The 14,220-nt window shown below is 34.6% G+C and overlaps 1 protein-coding gene across 3 annotated transcripts in view; it reads right to left on the bottom strand.

The window, feature by feature from the left end:
• Positions 1 to 14,220, bottom strand: part of LOC134537933 (signal transducing adapter molecule 1) — a 165,821-nt gene that overhangs the window by 55,215 nt on the left and 96,386 nt on the right. For all 3 annotated transcript variants that reach the window (XM_063378909.1, XM_063378910.1, XM_063378911.1), the window contains one exon: positions 4,577 to 4,650. In XM_063378909.1, the coding sequence (XP_063234979.1) occupies positions 4,577 to 4,650 (74 nt within the window). The remainder of the gene's footprint in view (positions 1 to 4,576; positions 4,651 to 14,220) is intronic.

Below are 14,220 nucleotides of genomic sequence, written 5' to 3'. Positions count from 1 at the left end.
GGCCATCGTTGCGTACACTTATGAACGCATGTGTATACTCCTTGCTTCCACAGCTAATGGTATTCCCCTACTGCCAGCCCCTCTCTCACTGCGACACTAGCGCTCCCGTCACTCCCCTCCTCGGGATCACAGTTGGCTTGGGCGTGTAGTAGTCTACTTGCTAACCTATCTTCATAGCCCACTGCACATGTTCTCTCATTAAAAACATCAAAACCAAATTTCAGCTTTAGAGTTTTGAGTGTAGGAGTATTTTTCTTCCAGTGTGAACGAAAAATTTTCTCAGCTGAACACAGTAAAACAGGCAAATGTGAAATATAGTTTCTCAAATCAGCTTCATATAAATGTGAAATGAAACAGGGTGAGCTTATTGTCAACAATCCTTGCCTGAAATTCTTGGATGTCATTAACATTCTGTTCCACCCAAGAAATGTGAGTAGGGTTAGCACTGTACATGAAAACTTATAGAAGTCTCTGTACATCTTGCATTCTGTTTCCCAAGTTCCCATCAATACCTATACATGGCTTTGCTGCTTTGAAAATAATAATTGAGGATGAACTTTCATTGCTCTCTTAAAGGTGACTACAGAAAATTCACTCAAGCCAATTTAAGGGCAATCTATTTCCCATGTCCCACACCAGAAAATGTAGAAAATTTAACAATGACAACATTTCAAAATGTCAAAACAGTAAATTCTGAAGGTGCTTGGATTTGTGATTATTTAGTGTACATAATTGTAATTACATTATGAATTGTTAGAGATTATTAAAGTGTTTTTTTTTTTACTAATTTTACACATCATGCAAAAATAATTACTAAAATTTTGCAGTAGTTATTATGAGTGATAAAAAAAATAAAATCATATAACACTGAAACATTGTTTTCTTAAAAACCAAAATCTGTCTTAGAAAAAAAAAATCTTCTCTCTACTTTAGAATACTTATGATGCTTGTGCATGAAAGAGGATGGAAAAACATTTATTTTGTATTCCTTGTATATTACACTTACAACCTTCACATGTTGTTCTGTGATTGCCACATTTTACTTTAGAATATGCTGATATGGTCTCTTTTTCTACGCTACAGAACTAAAAAGCAAGGTAGTCTAAAATAATTTCCTCCTTTTTGTTTGTAAGTACTGGTTGACAAGTACCAGAGGCCTCACATCTTAAATGAAGATTAAATTTTATTTTCCAATTTTCATTACAGAATAGCTCCCTAGTCTTGAAATTCATAAACTAGAAAAGTGATGTGTCAGTGTATCTAAATTTCAATAAACCTATCCCTCACTTAGCACGTCTTCAGATTGCACGGATTCATTTAGCACTATGTAAATTTTACTGCCCCAGTCTTGAACAGCACGTTTATAAATTTCAGCTAACACGGAATCACAAAAAAAATGTCTAACACGATGCCACGAAGTCTGTTTCAACTTCTGTAAAAAACAGATATGCCGTGGGATACAGTTAGCCAAACAAGGGGGGAAGAGATGCGCGCGCAGATCTGTCTACGCTATCGGCTGTTGTACAAACATCAGCTATGGCAAGTTAAATTGCAGCTATGGACTGTAAAAGACCAAATGTATTTACGTCCGCGCGTATGGCGCTGTGCCGTACCGTTGTTGCCTGGCCACAGACCGGGCCATGAACACAGTCTAGCCAAAGGCAGGGAATTCACTCAGACAAAAGCAACGTCTGCCCAATCAGCTGCCGGTAACTGTACGTGCTTGATCACTCATAATGCATCGTGTTCAAGTATTTGAGACAAAACTAGAAGTATTACGGCGTGCAGATTGTCATGAAGGCCACACTTATGTTGGTTGCACTTTAGTTTTAAGGAAGTCAACTGTGCACACAATCGTACAAAATAAGGACTCTTACCAAAAGTTTATATAAGTCTAATGCTTTTGGTTGTACTAGCGGGAATACATGTATATTTGACATTAGATACCCGAACAGAAATGAACAGATGATTCACGTGGAAAAGGTTGTTAAATGAATGATGCAATGAAAAAAAATAATCATTGGCCTGACAGGATTGGTGTGAACCAGGTGGTGATACGCGAATAAGCACTTGAATTTTTGAAAAATTAAGATGTAATTATCCAGACAGTAATATCAGTTTCACTGTCAGTAAAGGATGGTTTGGAAAGGTAAGTGACGTGAGTTGAAGGTCACGCCCGGGCGGGCAAGTCAGCCAGCCGACTGACAATAACTATCTCCCGTTACGCTGTGTCGTACAGGTATGTGTCATACAAAGTGCGATGGGAGGCATATAAAGATTAGTCATGCTAAGTGAGAGATATGTAGGTGTATTTAAACCCTTCTTATTCACAACATTTCGTTGTTAATGGTACATTGTATTTTATTTTAGCTCAACAATATTATAAAAACAATTATTGCTCATTCCATCTTGTATCTGAAACCATTATTTACTTTTTTATACATATATATACTTTTGAGTCACAACGTATGTTTCGTAATAGATATAAACAAGTAAACTGCTTCTGTAGCACATGGTGTTAGATTGATTGTGACTATTGATTTATATGCCGTTGAAACTATGACAATTAATTCTTTTAATGCCCATCTCAATGGAGTGTCCGTGTTTTTGTGATGATGTAGTCCATGGTTGTTGATTTTTCTTTTTCCTTTTTTCCACTTCTGGTGCATGTCATGAAAAGGATACATTTAATAATTTGTTTTTAAATATGCAATTATGCCGTGTTTTGAATTGTTTATTTGATTTATTTGTTACTGTTTGGCGAATTTTGATGTCCCATTAAACATTAAAGAATGGTATTTATATTACAAAAATGACCATATCACCAATGAACTTTGGTATATGACAAACACATGAGGTATAGCATGTTAAGTATTTGTAAGCAAACAAATATTTGTTATTTTGAAGTGTTAGTATTCAAGGTTGAATCTAATACGAAAAGTTTATTATTCATATTCATATCCAAAAATTCAAATATTCGCACAGGCCTATTGGGAATAGATAACTTAACCATCATATAGGCAATGGAAAATATACAAGCACTGGATATATACATAGCTGCAAACACAGATTGAGATTACAAATCAGGGTCACAAAATTAGAAACAATAAAAAACAGCAAACACCCAAATATTAAAAATTATTTAAAAAAATTTTTTCCCCAGAAATTACTTAACAGAAACAACAATACCCACATACCAATAATGCAAAGTAAAAAACCAAACACATACAATAATTCTAAATCAATGAACAAATGAAGTAAGATGATTCCATAATGAAAGTTTGATGCCTTATCAGTAGGGATGGTGATTTTTCGTTTTCGCGAAATAGATGCGAAAATATGCTAAATTATATTTTTTCCGCTATAAAATGTGAAATCTAGACTATTCCGAGATAAATGCGAAATCAAGGTAAAAAACGTAGATTCGTCTTCACTCTACAAAATTTATTTACCGATTGTATTTTGTTTCAGTTCAGTATCAAAAGAAACCATCATTTTATGGTGTATTCAGCACAAGTATCTTATTGTCACGTCATTCACAACACTATTGTTCGTAAATATTGAATGAAAAATGGCCATCCGTGACTCGCGATTGTAAACAAAGCAAAGAACAACTAGCTGGAAGAGTGTCCGTCATCTTGCAGAGTACAAGTTTTTAGGCCACCATATTGCGACATCTCTGCTTCGCCGCGCCCATTTTCTGACTCTGTTTCACTTGAAAGCCGCGTTCTTGTGTAGTCTGTGGAAGGTGGTGTGTTTGCAAATACGTGCATACTCGTGAATGTGTTGTATACTGTTATTTCTCGTGGTAAAAATGGGACGAAACGTAATTTCCATTCGCGATCGCATAAACGAATACAAAAATGAACAGTTCTACGAAAGTGATACGAATATTTTAATGTGCAATTTATGTAATCGCCGTCTGGAGTGGAAAAAGAAGATGTACTTGAAAAGCACATTAAATCTGAGGGACGTCAGGCTGCAAAATAAAGATTCACCGAGAAATCAGATGAAGAAAACAAGTCGGTAAAACGGCAAGCAACGGTTTCTGGCATGATCGAAAACCAAAAGAAGGCGAAAATTGTAAAAAACGAGTTTCAATTAACATTATTTGTGCACTCTACATCAACTATGGCCATGAACACGGCTAAAAAATATTTATTGTAATTTTAAGTATTCAATTTATTGCACTCATAAGTGCTAAAAAGTTGTTTGGAAACCTGCCAAGATAGGCTATCTTTGTAGTTGTGTTAGATCTTTATTTCTGTGGTTGTTAATAATTAATATGTGTATTATTTAATGCTTTTTAAAAATATACTTTTCTTCAATAATGTAAAATGAGAGAATTGGCTAAATCTTGTTTTTTAAAATGCTACAAAATGCTAAATTTCAAATTCAAAATGCTAAATGTTATTATTTTAAATGCTATAAATCACCATCTCTACTTATCAGTTATCACTAAATAACTATTTTCATCAGCAATATGTTTCACACAGTTATTTTTCAATTGTCTTTATGAGTTATAATAAACTACAAGATAAATGTATTGGCTAAACTAAGGAAGAGTTTCACTTACCCTCCAAACTTAACATTTCTTCAGAGTCTGGCTGTGTACCAGTTGGGTCAGCCTCATGAAGCAAATGTAAAAGCCTGCAAAAAAAAATTTCAAATAAAGATTATAAACTAGGTCATACACTTATGCAAATAAAGCACAAATAAATATAGTGGACATAATATAGTGGACATAGTTATCAGTGATGTGTTGGTTCTACTTTTTTCACGGTTCTCGTTTCGGTTCCAGGTCTTAAATATCTGTTCTCATGTCTTGATTCTAGATTAACCATCATGCAATTTCCAATCACACCAAAGATTAAGTATGTCCTGGCATGTTTATTTGTTCAATATGACTTCTAAGTGCCCCACTCTACCGTAATTCCACCACAAACAAGTCACCTAGCACCTAGGTATCACAGGTGGTTAATGTCTCACCAGGTGGCTACAGCACCACAGAACCTACATCCTGTAGTGCTGCAAAATCTAGTACAGTGAAACTTCATTATGAAGTACCTCACTATGAAATATATATTTTCAGGTTTCAACAAGATGTTTTACATTTGGTAACAGTTTAGTGTAAACTACTTTCATTATTAAGAACAAAAAGGTTGGATGTTCAAGTATGTTGTACTGAGAGTTCACTGTAATAAATACTAGGTTAGTTAACTTTTTATGCCAAGTCAATAATTAAATTAGGCACATAAAAAATTTCTTTGAAAAAAATTTCTGGGTAGATTGTATTTTGGACTACAGCTGCCTGGGGTTTGTTTCACGAATTTCCATCGCATTGACGGGAATGTGTATGAAATAAATAAAATAATTTAACAAAACTGATGTTGCTTTACGTATTGAAGAGAATTTGATGAACGTCTTACTTGATGGTTGGGCTGCCACGCCAGAAAAATGGTTACACCAAAAAGACTGTCAAGACTCGCTAGAGCGCAAATTTCGCGCCTCATTCAGGGACTCGTTTCGCTCCACTGGCTCATTTCTCTCCGCTAATTTTTGCCTCATTCGATACCTACAACACTTCTCTATTTTTTTTATTGCTGCTGCTCTGGCAATTTTGCTTGTTTTATTTCTTTTCTCAAACATAACCTGTTTTCGTTTAGGCATTTTACGATTAATGGCTCCAACACCAAATTTAGTAACTTTATAGTTATTTCACTCAACTAGCACCACCTAGTGTTCCCTCAAAAGTAACTTGAAGGTTAAATAATGCAAATCAGTCAATTACTTTCGGAGTTACAGCTCTCACTGACTTCAATTCGATGCTCCCCACCTATACTCATTACGTTATCATTGCAAATGTTAAAGACCACACACAAAGTCTGCTCTACTAATTATATATACTTCAACTCTGTAGCTTTCATAGTTTACGAGTTTTAAGCAGAGTCAAATCCTCAGGTTAAATAACACCCAACCTGAGAAAAAAGACATTCATATTCCTGTCAGAAATTCATGTTAAAATGTAAATATATTTTAAAAAGAGATTAAGTATTTAAAAAATAAATAGTAAAAACTATTATAGAAGCACACCAAAGCAATTGCAAGTTATTGTAAGTTATAATTGGTAATGAAAGCAACCAACTTAACAAAGATCTATTCAAAGAGGGTCTACATATATTATTTGTTTTTTGAGTCAGAAGTGATGGGGGGTGCGGCGTTTGTCCTAAAATTGTTTGTCCTAAAGCGTTTATCCTAATTTCGTTTGTCCTAAAAATTAGGACAAACGACTTTAGGACAAACGACGTTAGGACAAACGACTTTAGGACAAACGACTTTAGGACAAACGAATTTTAGGACAAACGACGGAACAGCTTCAAAATACTTTTACTCTGAGTTTTAGGACAAACGACTTTAGGACAAACGACATTAGGACAAACGACTTTAGGACAAACGACTTTAGGACAAACGACTTTTAGGACAAACGACGGTTCCAGTATCGATAAATCCTTACTCTGAGTTTTAGGACAAACGACTTTAGGACAAACGACATTAGGACAAACGACTTTAGGACAAACGACATTAGGATAAACGACTTTAGGACAAACGACATTAGGACAAACGACTTTAGGACAAACGACATTAGGACAAACGACTTTAGGACAAACGACTTTAGGACAAACGAATTTTAGGACAAATGATTTTAGGAAAAACGACATTATGAAAAACTTAGTTAGGACAAATGACTTTAGGACAAAAAACTTTAAATCAAACTATTTTATTTAAAAACCACAGAGCATGTGAGAACTTACAGTAAAAGAAAACGTTTGAAAAAATAATGTTATATACTGGGGAAATACTTTACATTGTAGGTATGTAAAAAAAATTCAGTGTTTACGATCGTTACAATTTTTAGACATCTAGGAATAAACGACTACAGTTTCGACCTTAATCTGTTTTTTTTTTTTTTTTTTTTTTTGCCATCTTGGATCCGCCATATTTAAATAGAACGCCCCACTCATGATGAAATTTTCGTCATGACCGCCATATTGAATTTTTCTGTTCCACTGGAGGCCGCCATCTTGGATACCGTTGACTTTGTTTCTGCTGTTTGTTCCTAGAGAGCGCCAGCCTAGCTCTTTATTTTATTTATTTTTGTTCTTCTGGAGGTCACCATCTTGGATACCAAGGACTTTGTTTCTGCTGTTTGTTCATAGAGAGCGCCAGCGTCGCTCTGATTCATCACATAAGGTCGATGTTCCATTACCTACCATAGCTATTATGGTCCTTATCGACATATTAAATTTAAATTTTTTAACAAAATACATTGAAAGCGCTGTGATTCGAACCATCGCAGCTCTGATCTCTAGATTGGAAAACATACTCCTTTAACCGCACGGCCATCGAGACATTTACCAAACTGAGAATAAAATAAGGTATATATAAAAATAACATGCATATTCGGACTTGTAATTTTTTTTGATTTGAAGTAATAATAGCACCACCTGTTCGAGACAGAACCACCATCATGTATTAAGACGTAACTGTAACAATTATCGTTACGGTCACAATCTTAAATATCCGTAATTGTTTTGTTAGAAAATCGGGAAAAAATTTAAAAATCATTAAAAAATTAATCAATCAAATGAAATAATAAAAATCTTAAAAAACACCGTTGCACTTTTCGTTACGGTCGCTATCTTGAAAATACATAATTTTAATGCTAGAGATTCGAAAAAAAAATTACTTATTAGAATACTGATTAATTAGTTCGATTCCTGTCCTTGCTTCGAAACTATTAGAGCAAAAAAAAAAACAGTCAAATTTTACTTTGACCTTGAAATATGATTTTACCTTGACGACCATCATGGATCCGCCATTTCTCGTTCAGTACATGCTACCAGGAGCTACCACCTGCTAGAGGTCATTGCCACCATCTTGTTTTCGTCTGCTGGAGGACACCTTCTTGTGCGTGTACTCGTCTTATAGAGTACATTACCATCATTCTTGTCTAAGTTTTACCCGCTAGAGTGCAGTAATCATTTATTATTACTGAAGTGCCTGCCATCTTGAAATTTGGGCGCCATCTTGGAATCGTGTAATTATTTAGCTAGAAATTCTGGATAAAATTACAAAATTCATCAAAAAATTCACTCATTAAAGAAATGATTGATTATATCAATTCCTGTTCTTGGTTCGATCCTTGGATGATGCAAAAAAATAATTTTATGGAAAAAATAATTATTATAATAAATTATTATCAAAGTCCTAAAAGAGACTTAAAATCATCTATTACCATCATCCTTTAAACCATTACGACCGCTATTTTAGATATTTGTATTTATTGACTTATTAGTTCGGGAAAAATTTCAAAATTCACCGAAAAAATCACACATTATTTTACACATTGAATCGAAACTTTCTTCGATCTATGAACGAAGCTGAAAATAAAATTTAATTTAAATACCAGAAAAATGTCAGCTTCGAGAAATAAAACACCGCAAGTTCTTTTACAAACATAATATTTATTACATTATTTCTATTTTACTAAAGGATCACTTGCGAAAGCCAGCAATCTTATAAACATTTAGCCCTGCATAGACGTGAAACGACTAATTCTTAGCTCCAACAGCTCCAACTGCTCCAAATGCTCTAACAGCTCCAACAGCTCCAGAGGATCCAAATGCTCCATATGCTCCAACAGCTCAAAATGCTACAAAGGCTCCAAATGCACCAAATGCTCCAACAGCTCCAAATGCTCCAAATGCTCCAAATGCTCCAACAGCTCCAAATGCTCCAAATTCTCCAAATGCTACAAATGCTCCAACTGCTCCAACAGCTCCAAATGCTCCAACTAATTTCAATTACTTTTTTTTATCGAACATGACATGAATACATGCATGACTTTATCAATATACATTTTGGATGTCAGTGGTGACTTTTTTACACCTTTTAGTTATAAATTTATTTAGATATGAGCTTTCGAGAAATGATAAAGTACATTTTTAAAAAATCTTAATTTTTCTTTAAGTACACATGCAATTAATGGAAACCATTATTTTATGTAGCCAGCTTCCCTCAGTTCTTTAAGTATGAAGGATATTTCTTTGATGCTCGAATAGTTTCCTGCACAAAGCGAACCATGTAGAAGTCTTAGCCTGTCAACCAATATGTTAGGATCTTCCCATGAGTTATAATCAATCTCTCTGCTACGTTCATCTTCCGTGTATGTTTATAATAAAAATGATTATCCCTGGTGTCTTCTGGTTCAACACCAACGACAAGGTCACTTTCGTCATCGACAAGTGATTATCACAAGCTTGATTAGGATAATTTATTTTGTGCCGGAAATTAGGCATTTCGTCACCTTTTTTTTATTTTTCTATAATTTTAATTTTTTTTGGAAATCTTATTTTTTTAATTTATCTGGTTGTTAAGGCGATTGGTGCACGGTAAAAAAACTGTCACAGGCCCGAAAACAATGAATTTTTTATCATATGACCACTAAAGAGTCTAGATGCCTATGTGGGTGACCGTTACTATGTAGGGAGGTCAGGAGCTTAGTTCCAGCTCGTCAGTGGCGAGATGGCCTTCATACGGGAAGGGTGTCGCTGGTGGTCGCTCTGCGGCCTGCCATCTAGCGGGAACTAACAAAACCTCGAAGGTTGTATCTCGCTCTCCCTCTAACACACAGCCGATAAGGTTCTATTGTGCCCGGAGGAGGGGAAGGTTTATCAGGTTTCTCTTTCACTCATCCTTCGCCATGGGGAGGCGGAATGGATTATCTTTTGTCCGCAACTGCGCAGACGTCATGTGGCCACTCCCGCACTCTTCTCACTCAACTCGCTCATTCTCTCACACTATTTCAATAAATCTTTTCAAATCTTCAACATCAATACTTTAAACCATTGCGCTTCCTACGGATTAATTATATTTCATGCAAGTGCCCGAATTCAGCTGCAAAAAAATAAAACGCGTAGTCAATTTTTTTCTTCAAAAACCTTCCCAAACACTGTGTGTTAAAAAACATTCTGAAAGCCCATTTTTCTAGATAAATGGAAATTCTAAATCACCTACGCCACAAGGAAACATTGTGCTTTAATATTATGTAAAGAAAACACCTCTTAGTTTTATAGTTATGTAAAGGTGGTGTGATATGTTTTAGATGTCGCACCATCTTATCATCCATGTAGAAGAGTTACCCGAAAAGCTAACAAGACTATTGCCATGGAAATGGAAATATGGTTAAGGAAATATTTTTCAAATGTTTGTAAACAGTAAACAACATATAAAAAATCTTATAACTGTAAAATTAAAATACAAACAACCCTATAGCAAATTTAATATCAATATGAAAAAGTCTACAATAATGTTTACAAGAAACGAAATTGCAATAGCAATACAAAAATATCGCAATTTTGTTACATTGTTAATACATATATTATTTTTAATAAAGGCAATAAAAATGACATACTCAATATTTGGAATACAATAAATACCTTAAGCCCTACATAGTTGCTGCGATATTCACAATAAATGCTTTTCTTAAATATAGTAATTAAAAAACATCGTAAATAAATTATGAACATACATATTATGGTGAAGGAAAGTGGACACTATCACACTGAAAAATCTTAGAGGGTAGTTTTCCTCATCTTATTTCTTTTTTTGCATTTTTGGTCTTGTTCTTTAAAATATTTCATGTTCAAATACTTGATACGCATATACGTTCTTGTCCTGACAAAACTTCTTCTGGATATTTATTTTCAGTAGTTCCGCAAATAATTTTAGTCAGTGATTCAAAAATCCGCTCTTTTTTGCACAAATTGTTGCCATGAATATTATCAAAACACATTTCAGCGATCTTTATTAATTCAAAAAATTCATTAGTGGGACATTTTAAGTTACCCTTTGATTATACATGTATCCAGCTATCGTCCTCCGAATTGAAATCTGTAGTGCCAAGGTCAGGATATTTATTTCTGAAACGGTGAGCTATATAGCCAGAAACATATTTCAGCCCTTCAAGAGAAATTTCGTCACTTGAAAGGGGCCTGGCCTCTAAATCTAAAGCTGGGTTTACGATTGATTTCCTTAAGAATTATAACTTAACATCGAGCACACGATTAAGTCAAAACTACATTTTACAGTTTATGATTGCCATAGAAGTCGTTAATTCTAACCAATCACAGAACAAAACACATGGTCGGCCATTGTTCGAAACGGAGAAGCAGGTTTGAAATAGGTTATTGACAAATGGGATATCTATTTTTCGAAATGGATGATGATTACAAATTACATACGAATTCTAACCCAAAATACTGCCTCGCTCAGTCCAATAATAAGACATAAACTTCCGGTTGAAAGGTTCCGGTTTGTTGTGATTGGTCGCTTCCCTTAAGTCTTAACGAAAAATATAAAATATAACCATTTCTGTTAAGTCTTAAGTCATCATATGGTTCGCACACGACCCGTCAAAATTCACACACGACAATCATAAACCATTCCACTAGTTTACATAGAGTCATATGGTAAGTACAGGACTAAGTCTTAAGTCTTAATTCTTAATTTTCAATCGTAAACCCACCTTAAGTCTATTTCTTCCATGTCAGCAAGATCTATTTCATTTAAAGGTGATTTCTCTTGAAATGTATTTGTAAAATACATTTCCTTGCACAAAAGTAGTTCTGTAATTTCATTCTGATAAGCACTGTCTCTGTCAATACCTACTTCATGTCCTGGGGAATCCTTCCCAACCCCGCCAAGACAGAAGCCATTCTTTTCACCAGACGCCGCCCCCGTCAGCCACCAGCACTGTTCATGGGAGGCGCAGTGATCAACTGGAGCGATTCAGTGAAATACCTCGGTGTGACACTGGATCGCACACTGCGCTTCTCACAGCACTTCTCGTCGGCCACTGCCCGGGCCTATCGCGTATTCAACTCGCTCTCCCCCATACTCCGCCCCTAAAGCCCCCTCCCAGACCAGGACCGTGTACGCCTCTTCAAGGCGTACATAGTACCTATCTTATTGTATGCATCAGTAATATTTGCCCATGTACCCGACATCCATTTCCACCAACTAAATACATGTTTCAATAAACTACTCAGAGCCACACTCGGGAAATACAGACACGTAACCAACATACAGCTACATGACCTTGCAAACACACAATCACCAAGATCTCTAGTCACACGATACACAGACAAATTCTTCCACAAAGCTGCACAACACCCGTCTACACTGATACAGAACATTGGCAAACACGACATCACCAGACCCTATCCACACAAACTCATTACAGATTACCACCCCGGCAGGCCACCCTGACTGGGCGGCCCCAAGATCTCCACTGGGACACCATCCAAAGTGAAAGTGCAGTGTATATCATGTATACATGTGTATAGTATGGACGCCAACCACAGTGCCATACCGGTGTAGCCATTAACGGACGGCAACCATAGCGCATTGTTTGTTTGTTTGTTTGTTTGATAGCTTAGTTTTTAAACCAATAATATTCAGTTTTCTTGTAACACTTATCTGTATTTATTCATTTTTAATTCTTTGTAAATAATACTAAATGTAATAATGTGTGCATTTCCCAGTGATGTGAAGACATTGAGCCCAATGGCTCCAAAGGCAAAGACAAAAGGTTTTTTAAAGTTTCCTTTTATGATATGTATATATTCTGTGCCATGTAAAAACTGAAGTGTTAATATGTAAAAATTTGGCAAAAGAGCAGGAAACTGCTGGTATGTCTAAATAACCCTGCAAACCATGTATTGTGACAATTACGAAAAATAAAAACCTATTAAAAACCTAAAAAAAAACTTCTGAGACGTCAGCTTTCGGATTCAGCGATCGTGGGTTCTACTCCCGGCCACGCCGGAAAAAAAATGTTTTTTATTCTGGTAAATTCTAAGATTATATCCATACATCTAACTGTAAATGATTCGGAGAGACTTTACCATTTCTTTGTGACGTTGCAACTCCAAATAGTTATCTCAGATGGTAATAGGTAGTGTCGGTAACTCATTTCACTATGATAATTATACATAAATATAGTTTAAAAAACTAAAAAAAACATGCTTTTAAAGAATATCAAACTAAAAAGTTAAAAATAAAAATAGTTTAAAAAACTAAAGAAACATGCTTTTAAAGATTATCAAACTAAAAAGTTAAAAATAATTTTAAAATTTAATTTATGACAATAGTATATAAGCAATACTAGTATAAATGAGAATAAAGCATGGGGCGCTTAATATACAAAAAATATGGCACAAAGCGCCTCAAGCTTTTTTTCTCATTTATACTAGTATTGCTTATGTACTATTGTCATAAATTAAATTTTAAAATTATTTTTAACTTTTTAGTTTGATAATCTTTAAAAGCATGTTTCTTTAGTTTTTTAAACTATATTTATTAATGTTCCATACCTCTAATATACGGACAGAGAAAAAACCACTCTAACACATCTTAGTTCAGTTTAACTGTTAACAAATATTTAGGTTAACAGGTCCTATACATATTTCCGAATGTTTTACTGACTGAGTTATACTGGACATTAATTAAATTGATCTCTGATATTTATACTTTTAAACGAAAATTTGAATTTATCATTTTATGTAAACTCTAATGCGTTAAAAAGTGTAACGCAACACTACACACAGGTAGTGATGTCTAGTGCACTGCCCTATGCACATTAGTTAACAAAAAAATAAAATGAAATATTAATTACTGATGTCGTGATACAAGTAACACATGCTTATCTGATATTTATCTCAATTAGAATACGAAATAGGAAGATAAAATAATTAACTGATTTTAAGACTGATTTATTACTTACACAGTACAGTGCATTTTGAAGACAAATGGGTCTTAAGAAGCGAAAATCGTACTCGATTAAAGGATGGTATGGTGTTCGGTATATTAAGGTTTTCCTCAAAGTAACGGTTTCAGAATGCTTTTAAGATATTAGTTACATCCCAACATAAGTTTAAAACATTTCTCTTAAGAGTGTGCTTCGTAGCATTAAAAGATGTGCCTTAATTATTTTGCAAATTTATCATTTTTATGGTGAAGATGTCAGGGGTTTTCGTAATTTTTTTTTAGAAATATAGTACAGTATTAGCAACTACGTTAAGAACTGTTATTTTATTCACACAGAGAAAAGAAATACAAAATGCTAAAATTTGGCGTTTGTCTTTTTATACACTATAT

Source organism: Bacillus rossius, chromosome 12 (assembly GCF_032445375.1).
Source record: "Bacillus rossius redtenbacheri isolate Brsri chromosome 12, Brsri_v3, whole genome shotgun sequence".
Lineage (NCBI taxonomy): Eukaryota > Metazoa > Arthropoda > Insecta > Phasmatodea > Bacillidae > Bacillus > Bacillus rossius.
This window is presented reverse-complemented; position numbering and strand designations above follow the sequence as displayed.